This window comes from Mixophyes fleayi, chromosome 4 (assembly GCF_038048845.1).
Source record: "Mixophyes fleayi isolate aMixFle1 chromosome 4, aMixFle1.hap1, whole genome shotgun sequence".
NCBI lineage: Eukaryota > Metazoa > Chordata > Amphibia > Anura > Limnodynastidae > Mixophyes > Mixophyes fleayi.
Genome location: NC_134405.1, coordinates 79,798,637 through 79,819,022, shown reverse-complemented (window position 1 = coordinate 79,819,022; position 20,386 = coordinate 79,798,637). Strand labels below are relative to the sequence as shown.

The 20,386-nt window shown below is 41.0% G+C and overlaps 2 protein-coding genes across 9 annotated transcripts in view; one reads left to right on the top strand and one right to left on the bottom strand.

Moving 5' to 3' along the window:
* The window catches only part of PIAS1 (protein inhibitor of activated STAT 1), a 46,172-nt gene extending 33,402 nt beyond the window's left edge, over window positions 1–12,770 (top strand). For all 7 annotated transcript variants that reach the window (XM_075207569.1, XM_075207570.1, XM_075207573.1 and 4 more), the window contains 6 exons: window positions 3,148–3,308; window positions 4,409–4,539; window positions 4,987–5,167; window positions 5,558–5,700; window positions 7,951–7,988; window positions 8,083–12,770. In XM_075207569.1, the coding sequence (XP_075063670.1) occupies window positions 3,148–3,308; window positions 4,409–4,539; window positions 4,987–5,167; window positions 5,558–5,700; window positions 7,951–7,988; window positions 8,083–8,370 (942 nt within the window). In that variant the 3' untranslated portion in view covers window positions 8,371–12,770. The remainder of the gene's footprint in view (window positions 1–3,147; window positions 3,309–4,408; window positions 4,540–4,986; window positions 5,168–5,557; window positions 5,701–7,950; window positions 7,989–8,082) is intronic.
* A 361-nt stretch (window positions 12,771–13,131) lies between these two features.
* CALML4 (calmodulin like 4) lies at window positions 13,132–18,036 on the bottom strand. Of its 2 annotated transcripts, XM_075205193.1 has the most exons (5): window positions 17,860–17,931; window positions 17,644–17,674; window positions 16,936–17,076; window positions 15,892–16,080; window positions 13,135–14,510 (listed from the first exon to the last, which is right to left on the bottom strand). In XM_075205193.1, exons 1-5 carry the CDS (start codon window positions 17,860–17,862, stop codon window positions 14,413–14,415), a joined length of 462 nt encoding a protein of 153 aa, XP_075061294.1. In that variant the 5' UTR covers window positions 17,863–17,931; the 3' UTR covers window positions 13,135–14,412. The 2 variants fall into 2 exon arrangements, with proteins under 2 accessions (XP_075061293.1, XP_075061294.1); XM_075205192.1 differs by lacking the exon at window positions 17,644–17,674 and having other exon boundaries at window positions 13,132–14,510; window positions 17,860–18,036.
* Window positions 18,037–20,386: the final 2,350 nt, after the last annotated feature.

The following is a 20,386-nucleotide window of genomic DNA, read 5'->3' as shown; positions in this document are numbered from 1 at the left end:
TACTAAATCTGTTCTAAGTTTGAAACGTACCTCTTTATAAAAACAGATCCGTATTTGTTAGGCTTGACCGGTCCCTGAAATCACGCTGACACTTACCAAATTATTTTCTCCAATATGTTTTACAGTTTCATCACTCAGAATCCCTATAAATATACCCATGATTTTTTTTTCTTTGTATAAGATTGGTGGAAAATAGATGCGGCTCAGACCCAGTTATGAAAGAGTTGATAAATATGGGAAACAGTGGTCTATCAATTACTGCACTTGGTACTTTCAGCAAACGTGGGTAGATGCCATCTGGACTGGTTGCTTTATCTGTCTAAATCTACTGTATCATACATGTTGCACAAATAACATTTAATGGTGCGTAGGCCACTTAATTTTCCTCATTTATGATGCAGATAACAACAAAAAAATCAGCTTTTTATCATCTACGCTTATTCTCCTTTATCATTTAGTTGTCGAATATTTAAAGTTTTGTTTTTTTCTAGCTATATATGCTACCGGTCAAATGTTTTAGAACACCCTAATTTTTCCAGCTTTTATTGAAATTTACGCAGTTTAATATCTCAATGTACTCTGAAATCAAAGAAAAATAAACTGGAGACAAAAATTAAATCCTAGAGTATTTTTGTTTAACAAAATTGAATCTAAATTTTTGAATCTTCAAAGCAAACTTTTGCAGCTATAACCGGCGAGCACCCGCATGTGGCAGTCTTCTACAATGGCCAGCAAATACTGTTGTGGAAGTTGTTGCCAACACTGTTGCAGAAGTTGCCACAAATGTGTTGCACTTATAGCTTGCTTTGCTTTAACCCTTCTGTCATCCCAAACCATCTTGACTGTGCTTGACCATCCCATGACCTGAAGCCTACCGTCGTGTTCTTTTTCTCAAAGGTACTACTGACAAAGCCTGGAGGTATGTTTTGGGTCTTTATCTTTTTATGATGAACCCCTGACCAACCGGGTGTAAAAGAGGGTACAGCATGGCGCTGCATAATGCTGTGGGTAGCCCTTTTGGTTCAGGAGTGACTCTGGATCCAGCTAAAGAGCCCCAGACTATCAAGCTTACTCCATGTTTGACAGTTGGTATCGCAAATTGATGAACCGTTCTTTCGCCTACTCAACGGCTTACAAAAATCCTCTGTGATGAACCGAAGATTCATTACTCCTCCTTCCAGCCTTCAGTACTCCACTGGCTGTGCTTCATGGCCCAGGCAAGCCTCTGTTTCTTATTTTTTCTATCTTGACAAGGGCTTTCTTAATGCCACTCGACCTATCAAAGGTACAGCTCAAGGTCTTCCCCTTCACAGTTCAAACTGAGACTAGCTTACTTCCACCGCTGTTAAGCCGTTGTAGTGTGAGCCTTCTTGGTTCACTTTCAGACACTTGTCTTCTGATTCTGTTGTGGTTCTGAGTCTACCAGACCTCTTCCTGTCCGTTTCCTCCAGTTTACAATATTGTCCAAATAATGCTTCAGAGGGTGTAATAAGTCTGTTCCAGCACTGGTTTTGTACAGGCAGGGGGTTTGCAATCAAAAAAGTTGGGACCCCGGTAGGAATTATTTGCACCAACTATCAAGGCTTCATTTACTTCCAGTGATGCAGAACAGCTGTAAGTTAACCCATTACTTGTTCTCAGAAGAGGCTTTTTTTTTTTTTTTTCTTTTTTTTTTGCACGTTTTTCCGTTTTTTGCTAACCTAAAGGTTTGTTTGTATTTATTTATTTATATTTTTTTACGTAAATCTTGCTACATTAACCCCTTTAGTGCTGTGGAAATTCTTGGTACACAAGATGTTCAAAGAGGTGAAAATTAAATTATACTTTCATATCCCCAACAGCATCACTGTGTCACATGTTGTCATTAAGCCCCGCCACCTCACAACAAGTGCTGTGTATCACCATTCCATCACCTAGAGACACAGGGGCACCAGACAATAAGCCCCCTACACTGCAGATATAATTAAGAAGTCCAGGGGTTCCCAGATCTCCCCATCCTGTCACTCAGAGATACATACACAGCCTTGTTTGGAAAAGGGAGTCCCCAGATCTCCCCCAAGGTGACAGTAAACTCAGGGGTACTATTATGTGGGGGGTGGAGCAGAATTTTTAAATGCAGATTTTATTCTGAAAACATATGAGCATTTTGCCCCTGTTGGACAGGTGGATTGATGCCACAGCATATTTCATGGTACATTTTTTGCCACTTTGGGCACATTTGGTCTCTGTTTTACTTAAGTGTACAGTTTCAGTTTACATATCTGGAAAATTGTAAGTTTCTGGTTTAGCGGTCCTTTAACACTGTATAGTTTGTGTGTGTGTCGTGCAGAGTTTGCAAGCAAACAATCTTTTACAACTATTTTCAGAACAACCTCTGGGGCAGTTATGTAAAAGTGACTGTATGGCAATCCAGTGGGACACCTGCTTCTAATGGTGATTTGTAATGATTGTCCCATGTGAGTAATCGGTAGAGATGTTCAGGTATTTGCCACCCAAAGTAATACTGCTGGTAATAGAAAGTGACAGGCGATATATCTAAAATTCTAATACCATGCGTCACTGCCCCAACCACCAAAAATAAATTAAATAAAACTGAAAATATCCTTCTGCTTCCTGATCTGCAGAATTGGATAGCTGTGGGCAGATATATTGAGGTTAGGGTTTATTCCTTCTGTGTAGGCACTGATTTTTGTGGGGGGGCTTTTCTCATGCAAAGGTGTTTAGTTCTAGTGTTTAAGTTGAGATTGCAGGAGATCAATGATCTGAGGATAACTTCATCTTCTATCTAGAGACTCCATCACAAGACCACCAATACCTGGGTATGAGGTTGTTGTTCTCAGGCGTGATCTTGGTTTGACTGTAACTTGTGTATAGTGATCAGTGTGTGTGTTGTGTGATATCCGTGCAGGGATAGACAATATGTGTGTCTGTGTGTCTTTTGTCCCAGTTGGGTATATATCATTTATATATCATTATACTGGTGGAATTTGTTATTGTTCAACCTTAATCCACTGATTCGTTAATAACTTGTGATAAACTAGAGAATTAATACATGGTGACAAATCTGTGTGAACATCGCTAAGTTTTTCTCTCTAAGATGTTGGTTTAAGGGAATAATCGTAACAGACTTTTTATTTCAAATTTCAGCTGGGAAAGATGCGTCTCACCATCCCTTGCCGATCCCTCACCTGCTCTCACCTGCAGTGCTTTGATGCTACACTCTACATCCAGATGAATGAGAAGAAACCCACATGGGTGTGTCCTGTATGTGACAAGAAGGCCCCATATGAACATCTAATCATTGATGGGTGAGTGTATTACAGGTGTTTAGACGTCTCGTATATCTGTACTCCACTTCTTCCTTACCCACCATAACGAGTATCTGAAGTGTCTGTCACAGGAAATTCACACTCGCCATGACATACACTGTTATGCAAATGTATCTGCATCCCTTTAAAAACTTGAACTGGATGTTTCACTTGTCAACGCACCACCTGTAACCTTATAGTGCACAGGAAGTGGCCACATGTAATATTACACCACACCTGTAATCCCACAGAGAGTTGCTGTGTGTAATTCCACACCATATGGCCAGCATTGTGCTGTGTAACATGGCACTTCTCCGAGCTAGCAGGTAAAAGTGGTATCTATGCAAATAAAATTGTCTGATATTGCCTGCACTACTTTACAGGTGTGTAGCCAATAGACAATGTTCTTGTTTTTAAAATGTTTCTTTATTAGTGACTTATATTCTGATGGATATAATTTAAGTGGGGGGGGGGGGGCATTTTAACAAAACTGTTTCTTGACACGTTAAGTCTGCAGTTGTTCTGAGAATCCACGCTGAGTTGAGCCCTCCTCTGGGCTCGCCAGCTACTTGTATTTGCAGATTCAAAATGAATCTTTCAGATGTGCAAAAAATATGATATATTAAGTCTAATTCTGGCATGGCTTTAAAGGAGTTCAGCGTGTCACCTACGCTCTATCACCTATGTAGGTAATATTTAAAAGGAATAACCATATGTCAGCTGTCAATCTAGGAACACCTGTAGCTTATATAAGAAAGTCTTTGCCTTTTAGTTTTGTGCAGTTGAAATACTGTGACCAGCGACTTCCCTGTGCAGGTGATATCTGGACATGTTTTGCCCTGCTCTCCCGATACTTATAGCTCTACGGCTTGCTTGACAGATGGTAAATTACCGCTGTATAGAGGTTTAACCAGTATGGGATTAGTTTTCCCTGAGGCCTTACGGTTTGTCATTTTTGGAACTGGCCTTTTGCTAGTGACCCATACACCCTATGCAAGCACTATTAAAAGTATTGTGGGGACAGCTTTCTGTATAATTGAGTTGAAATGAAGACTTCTTTTCTTACACATGATAAAGACTTGATTGTGTTTGTGTGCTAGTCTCTTCATGGAGATCCTAAAGTGCTGCACAGACTGTGATGAGATCCAGTTCAAAGAGGATGGCTCCTGGTCACCGATGCGGTCAAAGAAGGAAGTGCAGGAAGTCCCAGCCTCGTATAATGGAGTGGACAGTGAGTATTGAGATCCTTGTATAATGCTGCCTCTATATAGTGCCAGCTGGTGACATAATGCAATGAATCGTTTTAATGTACAATTTTACGCAGCATTTACCTATTTGTAAACTGAGGTGGTGTGTTGGAGAGTTGAGCATTGTTATTTTTACTGTTACATGAGACCATTCATCACTGTTACGGGATAACTGGTGACATTGTACCGTGTACTTGAGAATTCTCTGAAATTCCCCCTATTGTTATAACAGTGACTGTTATCTGATTGTCCCTTTACTATATACCTTTTTATCAATGATCATGCATTATATTACTTGCTCTTGTCTAGATTCTCAGTAATTGTCTCTAGAGAGATTAGTCATCACTTTTAAGCACTTTATGTTGCGATAGACCTTGCTTTGTCTGTCTCGCTGCTGTGTTCTTCTTTTTGATGTGTATCTGCTGTTGTAGGTGGGTGTATCAGCAGTACAATTGAGCACCAGGTGTCCTCTCACCAACTATCCAGTAAACACAAGAAGGTGGAGGTGATTGACCTGACGATAGACAGCTCTTCAGATGAGGAGGAGGAAGAGCCATGTGCGAAGAGGAGCTGCCCATCTATAACCCCTGCCTCCCCACTCAGCAACAAGGGGTGAGAGACAGTGTACACACACAGGACTCTGCGTGCATGCAAGCATACTTAAGCACAGTAAATGAATGTTGTCTTAAGCAGGACATTCAGATTGGGAGTAGTAAAAATCAATAAATACAATATTTATTTTAAATTCAGTGCAATTTGGGAAACAGTGCCTGTGAACTAATCTCAAGCTAACATTTATAAAGAACACACAATAAATGGTCAAAAATATACCATTGAAATATAAATAATTTAATGCAGGAATTTTGTGTTTATATCATTAATTGGTATATTGTAGATGACTATCTGGTGTGCACACATTTAGGTGTCCTTCTGCAATGTACAGCAAGGGTTTATGTATTCTGGTTATCTTACTGTTTGTGTCTTTGTTTCCATTTCTTCCAGTATGTTGACTCTTCCGCACCAAGCTTCTCCAATATCTCGAACACCCAGTTTGCCAGCTGTGGACTCCACATATATAAACACACCTCTAATGCAGGACTACAGGCATCCCTTCCATATGACACCCATGCCGTACGACCTGCAAGGTATAACTTCCCTCCTTGGCCACGTTCTTCTAAATGTTAGAAGGGCACATGTTGTATCATCAAATCTCCATGTTTTTAATATTTAAGGAAAAAAGTCTTTGCAGAGATGAGAGAACACAGAAGTGAAGCGTCCATTTTCCTGTATGGTTTAGCAACTGGAGAAAAAAAATGTTGCAGTATTTCTTGTATCTATCATGCTACAAACCCAAGAAAAACTAGAAGGTATACGTATCAAGCTGCGACTTTTTCCGGCGGGTTTAAAAGTTGAGATGTTGCCTATAGGCAACTAGTCATATTCTAGTTATCATTTAGTACAGTCAATACAATTATAACTAGAATCTGATTGGTTGCTATAGGCAACATCTCCACTTTCAAACCCGCCGGAAACTCGCAGCTTGATAAATTTACTCTGAGGTGTCTTAGGCTTTCTCGTGAGTTTTGTCCTTGGAGTAGCAAATGAGCTATAAAATATATTTTGAAATCCTCTGGCCCATACCCTCTGTTCCTGGGTATGTTAAGAGCCTAAACCTTCTGTTTGGGCTCTGCTTCAGTGGGCAAAGTTACATCTTATATGCTGATATATTTGATTTGTAAAATGGACAGCATTCAAGTGATTTAATCCCACCCACTCATGGATTTGGATAGACAGGTTAAAAATCTTTACCTTACCACCTCCTCAATGTTGTGATGTTCCTGTCCATCGATCAGAAATTCCTCCTTTTTTAACTTGGGACTTTGAAGCGCTTACCTGACCTACCCTCTACAGAGGGTCTCCGTTGTGAGTGGCCAGTGGGTGGTGGTATCATGGGACCGATTTCAGAGCTCTAGCTTGTTCAGCTTCCCTATTAGGAAAGCTGCTCTTGCAAGGTGTAAATGAGCTCACCCGGAAGCCGCTACTGATAGTCTTACAGTAGCCAAGAAGTCTCAAGAGTGCAGACTCCTGCTTCCTGCACTGTCCCATGTTATCTGGCAAGATTGTGAGTAGGGGCTGATGAAATCCGAGAGAAAGGTGAGGTCTCAGAGCCAGTGACTGTGTATTGAAATCGAGTTAAGACCAACTACTCTTTCCGACACAGTCAAGACAGCAATCAACCTGGGAATGTTATGTTTCTTCAAAGTCTTGACTGTATGGATTCCATTCCAAGGTGACTATCTGGACTAGAGTTAGAATTTTAGATAAAGCCTCCGATAACAAGTTGAGGAATCCTTCCAAGAACAAAAAAATATATTTTGTAGGCGAGAAAAGGTAAGATCGACAACCCCCCCCCTTTCCCCCTCAGATAAAGGTAGAAAGTGGCCCTTTAATCAAATCCGGCTGTGTGACAAGTCTAATATAAGCCCAATTACTGTATTATTTAGTCAGTGATGCCAGCAGCAGAGAAGGTGTGACCATTTAATTCTGTTCCAAGATAAATCTATGACAATAGAGCCTCTCAAGCGTCCTTAGTGGGATGGAGTGGGCTGCCAGTTGTAGAATGGTAGAACTGTGTAATGAAGCTCTTGCAAAGGGCAAGGCTCATCCGACCAGATCTGTTTAGGCTCCACGGGCAAAGAACGCTGGAACCACAGTGGAGAAAATTTGCCTAGCTGCTACCTGGGCCATTATGTATACCTTCAACCGTGTTAATGTGTAGTTCAAGCAAGACCGTGTCTGACCTGGATTCACAAAAGTATCTCCTTCACAAGGAATCCTCCAGGATATCACCACAGCTCTCCCCCATTCTCCCCCTTCCCCCTTATTTGATTACAGAGGAATGTTTAACCTATATCTCCATAGGCAGGTGGGACCTAATATCTTGATGGGTGTTATCTTAGAGTTAGACTCACCGGTAACTTATTCCATAAATCCTGTCTTATACAACACCCAGCCCCAATGTGCCACCTTATTACGTCTCAAGTTATAGGTGACTATGGGTAACTGGTTTTACCATGATTTCCAGTGACCATAAGAGAACCCACCACCCCGTCATTCGCCTGACAGGCAAACTGAGATTCAAGCGGACTGCTTGAGTTTCCATTTCCTGACCATCGGGTTTCGTGCTGAAGGGGGGGTAGCACTTGTGTATCTCACTGTTAAATGGGTGTTGATGGTTGTAGAAAAGTTCAACATTTCCTTTAATTTTAAAAAAAAAATTAGTCTTTCAGGAATAACATCGTAAATAAATAGCAATATTATATTTTGCAAGAATTTTACATTGTGTTCTGTCTTCTAGACACTAATTCTAAATGAACATTCTATTCTTTCACCAGGATTGGATTTCTTTCCATTTCTGTCTGGAGACAACCAGGTGAGTGTGTTACTGTAACTTCCCCCTGACTGTTCTGTCCTGTTTTTCCACGTCATCAGATTCTCATCTTAAACCTCTGTTTTTCTCTGTTTAGCATTACAACACCTCTCTCCTGGCAGCTGCGGCCGCTGCCGCCTCTGAAGAGCCGGATCTCCTTCATTCTTCACGCTTCTTCCCATACACCACCTCGCAAATCTTCCTGGACCAGCTAAGTGCAGGGGCAAGTGCCAGCCTCCCGGCAACAAATGGAAGCAACAGCGGCAGTAACAGCAGTTTAGTGTCCTCGAACAGCCTCCGTGAGAGCCACAGTGCAGCCAGCCGAGGGCCAGCAGACAGCTCTTCTCTTTACGGAATAATCCCGGATGTTATCTCTTTGGACTGATCCACAGATGAGCACTCGGTCACCTGATTTCTCTATTTTATTCTATTTTTTTTTTTTCTTTTTTAAAGGAAATGTTTAACAAAAGAAAAAGACATGTACAGAGAACAGAACTATATTTTCAGTTTTACTTTTGTATATAAACCGAAAACTTTACTCATCCCCCAACAGAAACTGAGGCATGGACCCACCTCTTCTCCTGTACTTTCCTTTTCGTTTCGAATGGGATCCTGGAGACTGACTCTTGTTCTGGAGACCTCCTGCCCCATAATCTGTTCCTCCCTTTTTGTTTTCTGGCTTCAAAGCATTGCCCATTTCTGACCCCTTTAGATCAGACACAGTATTGGTTTTATTGTCCCTGTACCTGTCAGGTGCTTGCATCAATCATTCTCAAGCAATCTCCATTCCTGAACCTAAGCTGTAGTGATTACTCGTTTAGTTCCATTTCTGCACTTTTACCATTGTATTTATTGGACTCTGTGGAAGTCTTGAGCAGTACAAATGAGCATCCTAACATGGCCCTTCTTCTAGGCAGTGTTGTAAGGGGCTTCAGGTGGGCTAAATGCATCATATTGGTGTTTGCTGCCAAATTACCATTTCATAACAAAGCACTTCTGTCCCCATCAGCACTGGAAGATATTCATAGGGTATATTTGTTTTTGTCTAATCTGAGCTATACACATGTAAAGAAACTGTGTTTGTGGTAACAGATCAAAGCCTCTTCCTCTGCAAGATCTGGCGTCATTTACTAGTAGTGAGTTATTAGCCACACAGGCTTAGAAGTCGTGCACAGACGTAGAGAACTACTATAATCTCACAAATAGTTTGAATACATTTATCCTGTATTTATTCCATGGTTACAGTTTAGTTAGCGGTTGATCCTTTAAGGCAGGAGTAAGCGATCACTGCCAACAACAAAGCGGCTGGGAAGAAACTGTTCCTGGTGATGCGGGATCCAATTCTCAACCGTGGCCAAAAAAAAGACTTTTGGCCTCTCTCCCTGTTTTGTATGATGCAGATGGCTATTATCATTGTTATTGCTATAATGCGAGCCACATGGAGCCTGTATTTTTAGACACCACCTTTATTTCTACTGCATTTGGGGGGGTTTTTTGTTTTTTGTTTTTTTTTAAATATCTTTCAGTCTGTCACATACATGGGATGACTGGACCATGATGATTTTAAAACATGTTGCCTCCCCCGGTCACCGTTTGTTGTGTGCTAGTCAAGATTCTTATTTCTAGGAATGGGTGAAATGTTAAAGAGCAAACTTATCCATTATTGGACATTAAATATGGCAATCCATGCGTTACCAAGATTAATGGTGGACAGATTTTGTTAAGTACATTCATTTTAGTTCTCTGTCATTTGTTGAAGGTAGACACTAGGTATGTACATAGGAGGTTGGTACTTCTCTATTGTTTGTCCCTGTGTGTCCATCTGACCTGTCTACTAGACCAGAGCGTCTCACTTCCAGTCCCAGCATGTTCATTTATTTAGAGCTTCTCTGTGTGGGATAATTACAGACCCAGTCAAGTTAGGCGATTTCCCCTGTGCATATGTAGAGGAATCTGAGGCCTGAAGGTGAGAGGCACACTGTATTGTACAAATGGTTGTTATTGTTGTCACAGTTCTTCACACTGTAGGACTATGAATTGTTACAAAATTTTGTTTGCAATATAGGAGAAAATGCTCCCCCACAGTTTCATCAACCTCATCATTTATTTATATATAGCGCCAGCAAATTCCATAGCGCGTTACACTTTACTTTTTAACAGAGCTGCAGTGGAAAGTCAGAATAAGATTGAATAATGCATTTTACTTACATGAGGCATGTAAGTAAATGTTATATATTATATATAAAATGTATTTTTATTTATTTCAGTTGTCCTTTTGAGCCTTATTATGATTTTCTGTGAATGGAGTAAAAATACATTTAGTATCGCTATACAGGGAGAAAGTGTGAAATTGATTTTTGCCCACTGTTGTTTCAAGTGGGAGAAGAAAGAGAAACCACCATTCCAAACATGTCACGGTAAACAGTGATAAAGGCGGGAGGCAGACGCAGAACAGTACAATAGAGAGCACCGCATATGAAAACAGTGATGTTTTTCATAACAGTGGTATATGTGGCTTTGTGGGGTCATTTTAATCTTCACCTGACTCCATGAGGCCGTGCCCTCCAGCTATTCATTTTTTTATTATTTTTTTGGCAGGTATAGAACCTTTTTGTTCAAAGTAATTTATTGTAGCTGTGTACCATTACAGCAGTCACAGTTTGGAAATCATGGAAGAATTGTGTCTGCATTTTTTAAGTACTGAAGTTAGATCAAAATCTATTGGGACATCTCACTTATTTATATGTAGAATATCGGTTGGCAGTTGATCTAATGTTATATAAAGGGTCATGCCTGCAGGATTAATTTGATTTGAATCAACATAGCCATAATGAAAATGAATCATTCCACCTTTGCCATTAAAAAAAGTGGTATGCTACACGTCATCATTTATATAGTGCCACCCATTCCGCAGTGCTATACAGAGGATGTGTCCTTCATGTCAGTCCCTGCCCCATTGGAGCTTACAGTCTAAGGCAGTGATGGCTAACCTGTGACACTCTAGGTGTTGTGAAACTACAAGCCCCAGCATGCTTTGCCAGTTATCAGCTAGTTATCTACTGGCAAAGCATGCTGGGGCTTGTAGTTTCACAACACCTGGAGTGTCACAGGTTAGCCATCACTGGTCTAAGGGGCCTATTTATATATGCCCCCCTCTTTACTATCATCAGTTATTGTAATGATACAAGATGATATTTTGCAACCATTCATTAAAAAAAAAAAAAAAAAACCTCTGGAAAGTGCATCCAATAGGAGGCTGTCGCAGTGTTAACTCTCCTTGGCAAACAACTCCGGATTCTGACCCAGAGTCTTTACTGCGCGTGTGACCTTAGGTAGCGCATGTGCAGAGCCATTGTCATCATAATCATCTATTTACAGCAGCGCTGTATAGAAAACTCACATCAATCTCTGTCCCATTGGAGCTTACAATCTAAATTCCCTAACACACACACCCAACGAGACTAAGGTCAATTTAATAGCAGCCAATTAACCTACCAGTATTTAAATGGAGTGTGGGATGAAACCCACGCAAACATGAGGAGAACATACAAACTCCACTCGGATAAGGAGATGGTCAGGAATCTAACTCCTGATCCCCAGTGCTGTAAGGCAGAAGTGCTAACCACTAAGCCACTGTGCTGCCCCATACCAGAGGGCAGAGTGGGAAGGCTGTGGAGAGCGATCGGAGGATCCTGCTCCTGCGATGCTCTCCCCATAGTTAGATGGTGGATCAAGCTCGGAAAAGCTAGGCTTTTTGGAGCTTGTTCAATTGGCCCACACTGCAGTCACCATTGAAAATTCTGGGGACTGTGGTTTAATGCAATATCGCCTGCGTTAGGTTTTTCTTAGAGGTCATATTTAAAAATGCTTAAACCATGTGGAAAAGCTGTTTGTGCATAGTTTATGGCTTAATAAATATTCCCTAACACACAGAAAAGGGTTAATTATTTTTTAAGTGTGATTACCAACAACTTCAGTGTGTTAAGATCACATTATAGAGAATGTGTCTTGTAGTACAGATCACAAACAGAATACAGCCCTTGGCTGATGAGACCCATTGTTCAGGCTTCTACTGCTTCCCTCTAGTGGCAGATTGAAGGATATATAAAACATTTCTGGTGATTTCTAAAGCCCAATACAGATTATAAGCTTTACATCCATATTACCATGTGCATAATTTCATATAGTCAACTGATCATGCAGAAAGGCAGGAAGTGTGGAGATAAAACTGGAGCTCAGACCAGACTAAACGTTCAGTTATGGAAATGTTATACATTTCAGTTTAGATACAGTCAGGAGTTTTGTCCTTTTATGTGACCTGCTATTCATTATAATTTCCCAGAGGTAAATAATTATTGTTGACTTCCAGCCAAAGGAAGGTCTTTGTTGGGAACATTCAGTGCTTTGTAGCTGATCTAGAAGAAAATGTGCTCTGTTGGTGAATTTCTTTTTAATGTCTAAGCAAGTTTTGCTAGCATTGGGGATTTCGTCCAGCTCATCGATACATTGAGGTGGTTTAAGCAGAAGAGTGTGCCGGAGCTGATATAACACCAGAACGTGTCGCTGGTTTCCATGACCTGAACCTGTAACTCATTGCCTTAAAAGTGTGTTCATATGGCATGCCAGACCAGCTGAAAGGCTTTTAAACATGTATAATAGGCCAATGTCAGTTTGTATAAAGTACCAAGTGAAAATATTTATTACTTGCATTGGAAAAATTGTTTACTTATTGAATGTTATCTGTTTCTGTAGAAGTCTTTAGATGTAATAAAAAGCATTCTGATGTCTTCTTGTTGGATGTTGCTACGATGCTAGAGAAAATAAGACTGATTGTAATTGTATTTATTCCCAGTTCTACAGCTCACTTCTGTCATCAGGCTGGTCACGATTTTCACAAAGATCACCTTTGCTACCATATGAACTATAGTTAGAGCACATACATCTTTTCCTGGCAGAGAAGCCACTACTACATACTCGAAGGGGTAGATTTCTCAAACCTTCTAAATAAAAGGAAAAGTGAAGGTGTTGCCCATAGCAACCAATCAGATTATAGTTAGAATGTACTAGATAAATGATAGCTAGAATCTGGTTGCTAGGGGCAACACCTCTACTTTACTTTTCCTTTTTAGAAGGCTTGAATTCTACCCCTAAGGCTGTATTTTCTGTTTCAGGTGGATGTTAAACACAAAACCCTCTCTTCATGAATTCCATGCAAAGCACAGCAGGGATGTTTATTAGAAACCTTCAGTACAATATTTGTTTTTGAAACAGGAGATGTCAATGCCAGCATTTGGTATACAACATTCTACGGGTTCTAATGAGGCTGGTAAATGACCATCAGCGTATGACCTCATAAGGTATGCCTCCATAGTAATTGGGAGAAAGGTTACTGGATTCAACAACAAAACAAAAACAAACAAATGTTGGTTCATCAACTGTATTTATGGTACTAATCTGAAATCATTTGAGTTGGGTAAATGCAGGTTTAAAGGGAAACCAGCTCGTATAACAGCAAACCTTAATGTCCATCATACTATGTAATCTTGTCTTGCAATTATTGTGGGAGCCCTGAGCAGACTTTGTATACAGGGTTTTTAAACACTAACCATTACATGATGAAATTATAACTTTCTTTTAAGCTGAATTTAGAAATATACACAGTTCAGCTTGGTTCCATATGTTTCTGATACTTAAAATACAACACATCAATTTAATCTTACTGAAGCTATTCTTCAGAGCCATGTTTCTTTTCAAATTACTAGACCACATAATCCGTCTCATACCTTTCATTGACATGCAATGGTAAATGAGGTTGTATAATTTACCCTCTCTATACTGCCTCCTTGTGACATGGGCTATTTTACCTTATGGGTAGTGTATTCTGTATTCCTAATGTGACATTATACAAATACACAGTAAAGGGATAAAAAATGGTGGAAAAAAAAACTAGAATACAACTTGCCAATTAGCTAATAAAAACAACTGGTGCCTTATCCCTGGGCTATAGAACATCAACCTTGTAATTCTTTAGTCCGTGTGGCATTGCTAAAAAGAACCAGGTATCTCAGCAGCCTGTCCTTCAGTGGGAAAGATCCCCTAGACAATGTTAGGCCATGCACAGTTCCGTGTACTATGGTACCCAACATGGGGGGGTATGAGGCAAAATCCATGATACATCAGCACAGAGTGCACGTGACACCAATCCGGCAGCACTCTATGGCACTTTGCGCTGAATTATATCTGCCCCTAAATTTCATGCTTGATAATAAGTGTTCAGCCCATAAATTGACTGCCTCCACTAACTTACTGCACAATAATAATAAAAACGACTGTGGATATAGCATCACTATTTGTGTCTCCATGTCTTGTCTTCCATGTCAACATCTAATCTTGAAATGTCCTACAGACTTCAACACGGGAACAGGGATTAGTAATCTGCCGTAGGCTGTGTGATCTTCCTCACAAATTCCTCATACTTCACCATCCCATCAGCTCCCACATCAGCATCAACAAAGAGATCATCAACTGAAATGACAAAGACTTGTTGAGTAGCTTGTCAGGAGGAAATAAAGTAATTACATCTGATCAGAGGTGATGACAACAGGTGGGTAAAATAATCTGCGTTCAATTGTGGTAGAGCAACAAAATGTGTCATCCCCTATCTGAGCTCTAATACCTTTATCACATTCAGTTTTACACTGTATTTACAAACATTTTAGGCATAATATAACGTCTCTTTTGAGTATCCATTACAAAAAAAAAAAAAAATACATGATGGCTTGAGACCCTAATTTATATCTCACTTAATGTGCTTAGGCAATGAGATACTAGGCGCTGAGATTACACCCCCTTTGATTTTATCAGGGATTGTCATGGCATCATGAGAGTGGTCACATAATGAAAATGATTAAATTGGTCATAAAGCACTATTTACTAGCCCAACCGATTTGTATAGGCTCTTCGGACTCTTTCTAGGGGGGGGGGGGTGGGAGTCACCCTAAGGATGGCAGACAACAACTCTGCTACAACAGTCATGTACACAGGAGTTTTCTTGCCTCACTTTCTGCCACATGACAGAGTAAAGCCTGGCTCCAGCTGGGTGCAATTATATGCCCACACTCATGGGACCCCCATTAATTTATTCATGTCATCCTACTATACACAGTTTTAAAAAAACAACACATTTTCAAAAACGACCTTTTCCTCTTGAAAAACCAATGCACAATATTATTAGGATACTTGCTTAATGTATTAATAGCTGCAAGGTAGGTATACCCAAAATATTACGTTTATAAAGTTGTAAAGTGCACCATTCGATAGTGATTTTCGTCTTGCGTTGCCTTGTCATGGATACTCACGTATCACAATCCCAGGCATGTTGGCAGCATGCAGAGGACAACAGAAGACCATAAGGGTAACTTTAAAATTGGAACTAAAATGATTTATTTATTTTCATTTGAATGTTTCTAAATGCTACGCTGTCACGTCTACAGAAAATGATAGCTAAGGGGGAAACCGATGCAAGTGTTGTGAAACTACAAGTCCCAGCATGCTCTCCTAGCCGATAGTTGGCATGGTATGCTGGGACTTGTAGTTTCACAACTAGAGAGCCACAGGTTGGTTGCTGTAGAAGACTACAGATAATAAAGAATGAAGGAACAGTTAAAAAGAGAAGAGGAAAGTAAAGTGCACTAACGCCTCATCTACGGTATTAAAACATATTTCTGCTCACAGAATCACAATTTAAAAAAGTTTACTAACCACTAAATGAAAACAAACAATTCTGACTTAGTGTAAGCTTCATCCAGAATATAATTTGGAGAAAGTGATATATCCCCTTTAATCACCAATGGTCATGTGTATCCTATTGCCTTAAAGTTTTGCTCCATTTATTATTCTATCGTACCTTCCTCAGGCGTCAGCTTCTCCCCCATTTGGGTAAGCTTAGATTTGAGCTCAGCCAGCGGGATGAATCCTTTCTTTTGCTTATCCGTCATTAACATGGCTACAAGAATCTCATTCTCTGGATCTTCCTGCTTCTGCTGACGGTACATAATGGTCAGAAAGGTAGAGAAATCTATCTCCCCACCTTTACCTGCAGAGAACAGACGTTACCAGTAAGATTTATATGTGAGATCTCTGGTACATACCTTCACATAATTACATTGGTATTGATATTGCATACCCTTCTGTACATTTTAGTATCCTAAATGACTTTAAAAATAAATATATGATATGTTCTCCAGAATGCTTGGGACTACCTTGATGTGCCAGAGACAAGGGTAGTAGTGCTACAGGTGGACATGGTAGTTGGGGAGGTGAGGTCACCCACAAGTGGTTTGGAGGGGCGATCAAGGGTAGCTTGGCAGCAAAGAATTAATGGAGCCCCAACGTTTGCCTGCCACTGATCAGTTTTCACTTGGGCATGTCAGTGAGGAGAGCTTGGTTCCCAGGAATAGAAGACCGGTCAAGGAGCCCTGGTTATGACCAGCAACTTAGTCAGAGGGCATGAGACGGGCTCCCGGAAACTCCAGCAAACTGGCCAACAAGACTAAGTATCCCCAGCCAATGGGTTAGGCATCTTAGGGGGGTTGGGAGTCACCCTAAGGATGGCAGACAACAACTCTGCTACCACAGTCATGTACACAGGAGTGGACAAGTTTTCTTGCCTCACTTTCTGCCACATGACAGAGTAAAGCCCGGCTCCAGCTGGGTGCAATTATATGCCCACACTCATGGGACCCCCATTAATTTAATCATGTCATCCTACTATACACAATTTAAAAAAAACAACACATTTTCAAAAACGACCTTTTCCTCTTGAAAAACCAATGCACAATATTATTAGGATTTGAGTTTATGCAATAAATCATATAATAAAATAACTGTGTGATATTCACGGTCACATTTATAGAGGATAATCCCTAATTTATCTTCTATAAGTTCATACCAATTTTCTGGACCTGCAGGTGACGAGTGACTTCAACTGGGGTGGGACAGGACCCCAGACACCGCATGACAGTCAGGAGGTCATCAGCAGGAATCTTTCCTTTTCCTTTCTTATCGTGCAGGGAAAAACATTCCTTGAATTCTGTGTGCGAGATAAAAAAAAACATTGATTTCAATGAGAAGTGTAACTAGAAAAAATAGTTTACATTTACAGCACTTGCTTTGTCTAGCAAAAGTATATAGCACTTAGCTCGCCTTTAAATCCATTGTTTTTCTCGTTCTTCTGTAATTCTGTCAGTTTAATGTTCCTCTTACAATGAAACATCTCGGGGGCATGGCCTGGTGACGAGGGCAGCCTAATATTCTTGGTGGCATAGCATAATATTGCTGCTGCAGTACTTATAGGATATCCTATCCATATTTCTTTTGCACGCCACAATCCTGATTATGAGTGGTCAAAAGGGGAGTGGCTTATTGGCTTGTGAGCATGACCACAGCTAGATGGAGTACATTGAGCCAGTTACCTATCTTTTATTTTAGATTTTTAATGGGCATAAATAGGTATTTTATCATACATCAGTTCAAATATTCTAAATCATAAGAGACTGCTAAGTAATGCAACATGATAAATAAGGACAATGCAAACTGTAACCTAAACAGTAAGTAGGCACTGCCCACAGCCCACACCAGACACATTGAGCTCACTCACTTTGTATTTCATCCTGAGATAGAAACTTGGTCTGCAGAAAACACAAAAAAATTAACATAAAAGTGCATGCCACCAGAAACACATATAAACATGCAAATAATGAATATAGAAAATAGGAACAAAAAATGTCATTTGTTTTCTATTTGAATTACAAAAGACCGCACATGTATGTCTGGTCTCCCTGATCATTTCTTAATTCATCTGAAAGGAACTTACCATCTCTTCTCCCTGACCTGTTGCTTCCTGCTTTGTGTGCTAAGTCCACACAGGAAGACATAGAACATCCTGCCATAATTATTCTATTGCCATGGAGACCCAGGGTCAGATTCCAGCATTATACACCAGATAACAGGCCCTCCCGGTTCCTGTTACCCTCATAAAACAGCTGTCACACCAGACTCATATTCTCATGAAGCATTTATAAGCTGCTGGCAGCATATAGCCCCGTTCTTGGATGATTGTCATTGTAAGTGCACCAACCTTTATTTATTCTGTCAAATGCAAGATTTGTCATTTGCAAGAAGATCTTTCCTTTGCTAATTCTGGTAGTCTGTCTATTTTGCTACTTGCACTCTTTGTTGGCTAAAAATTGATTAGACAACTTACTTTTACTGTCTTTTTTTTTTGCAACTCTGACACCTTTAGGTGGTCATTTGTTGCCCCAATACTTGTCCCAGAATGTATGGCCTTTTGGGAGAGCTGGAGTAGCCTGGAGGCGAGTTTTGTCCTTGATTCTATATCATACTTGCCAACTCTCCCGAAACGTTCGGGAGACTCCCGCATTTCGCGTGAGTCTCCCGGACTCCCAGGAGAGTGTGGCAATCTCCCTGATCTGCCCACTTTCTAGTGAAGTGGGCAGAATTCGGTTCAAACGCCGCGATTCACCGGCAATCGCGGCATTTGGCCCCGCCCCCGCTGTAAAATGACGCAATTCGCGTCATTACGTTACGGGGGCGGGGCTAAATTGACGCGATTTTGGGGACCCCGCCCCCTACACGCCCACCTCTCCCTGGCAGCTCCCGGAAGAACCATTTTAAATGTTGACAAGTATGTTCTATATATGTAACTCGCTGTTGTGCTTTCATGGGTTAGAATTGGTATACCCAGGGGAGGGCTGTCAAATTTTAGCCTGGGGAACATTTTAAAGGAAAAAAAATGCTGGTAACCCAGCCCAATGTAGCCCACTATGGGACCGGCCTGGGGGGCAGATGCCCCCTGCCACCTATTCCAGCCTGCCCCTGGGTATAACCTCCACCCAGGTCAAATGCTCTGCTACTGAACTTCACACTGAATTTACTATTGCAGTTGTCTGCTGAATAATTCCTGAGAAGGATTCTCTTAAAACATCAATTAATTAATTCAGCACAGTGAACTGTAATAGTAAAGAATTTAGGAAGCAAACAGCAATTTGTAACTTACAGTAGGGGTCATGTTGGACAGCCTGGTTATTATGGTTAAGCCTTTCTGTTAGCAGAGGTGGGGTCCCACCCTCGTGTTTGTACATCTTTTCCTGGTAAGAGTACACTGTGAAACTTACCTACTCTCTCGGAATGTCCAGGAGACCACCAAATTCCTGGGAGTCCTCCTTGAAGAGTAGGAGACCCTCACGAATCCCACCCACTTCCCTATTTAAGTTGGCAGGATGTGGCCTTACCCCTCAAGAATAGCAACATTGTGCGGTGGGGGCTGGGCCATGATGACGTTTTTGCATCACCAAAAAGCCCTGTATTTTGCCATCAGAAGTTCCCCTCCGGGATCTCCTAGAGGGGGCCACCAAAACTAGGGAAGAATGAACTTCTTTCTCTGCTTGTACAATGTTACATTTCGCACACTGCAGGAGTGAGGAGATTGTAATAAGCTACTTCTGAATTAGGTAAAACCAATGTATACTAGTAGGATCACAGCTATTGATAAGCCTTTAGAACCGGACTAGTAGATGTCTTCACCTTTAGCAGCCGCCTTTCCCTTAGAACTATACACGTTCGCAGGTACTCGGATGCCCCCAGGACTTATCTCTATGGTAGTAGAGGCTTATCAGAATAACCTCGGTTCCAGGTAGAGGAACTGGAAGGCTGGAGGCCAGAGAACCGGGGACAGGCCAAGGTCACGGATTCGAAGCAAGCAGGAAAGTCAATGTACAAGCCAGAGATCGAGGCAAGCAGCAAAAAAGCAGGTCCAATATACAAGCAAAGGTCTGGGTCACAAGCAAAATGGCGAAGTTCAATATTCAGGCAAAAGATCCAAAAGTTCCGGCAGGGTCACAACAGGAGATCATGAAAATGATCATCAAAATGTCAGAGACAGAATAGGTCAGCAAAAACACAGGCCGTGAACGCTATAACCGGCAGGGAGGCCAAGCCCTCCCTGCCTTAAATACATGAAAGGGTCAACCATAGAGTAGGAAGCCCAGCGGGCGCCCGGCTGCCCCTGGCCGGGACGCAGCGATTCAGAAGAGACGTCCTGATCATCATGGAGACGGCCGGGCGTGAACAGATGGGCACAGCGAGTCACGGCAGCTAAAGGCACCGTCGCAGCTCGTAACACATACTACATAATACTTTTTTACCCACCAACAGCCAACATGAACCATTTCACCACATATAGAATGGTCTTCTCTAATTGTCTATTTTTTTTTTTATAATGTTAGAATAGGAAGATGTGTGTAAATATATGTAACAGAGACAGAGTTATAGAGTAGTTTGACCTTGGTTCTCAAGAGAACTGATGTGTTATCTGTGCTAAA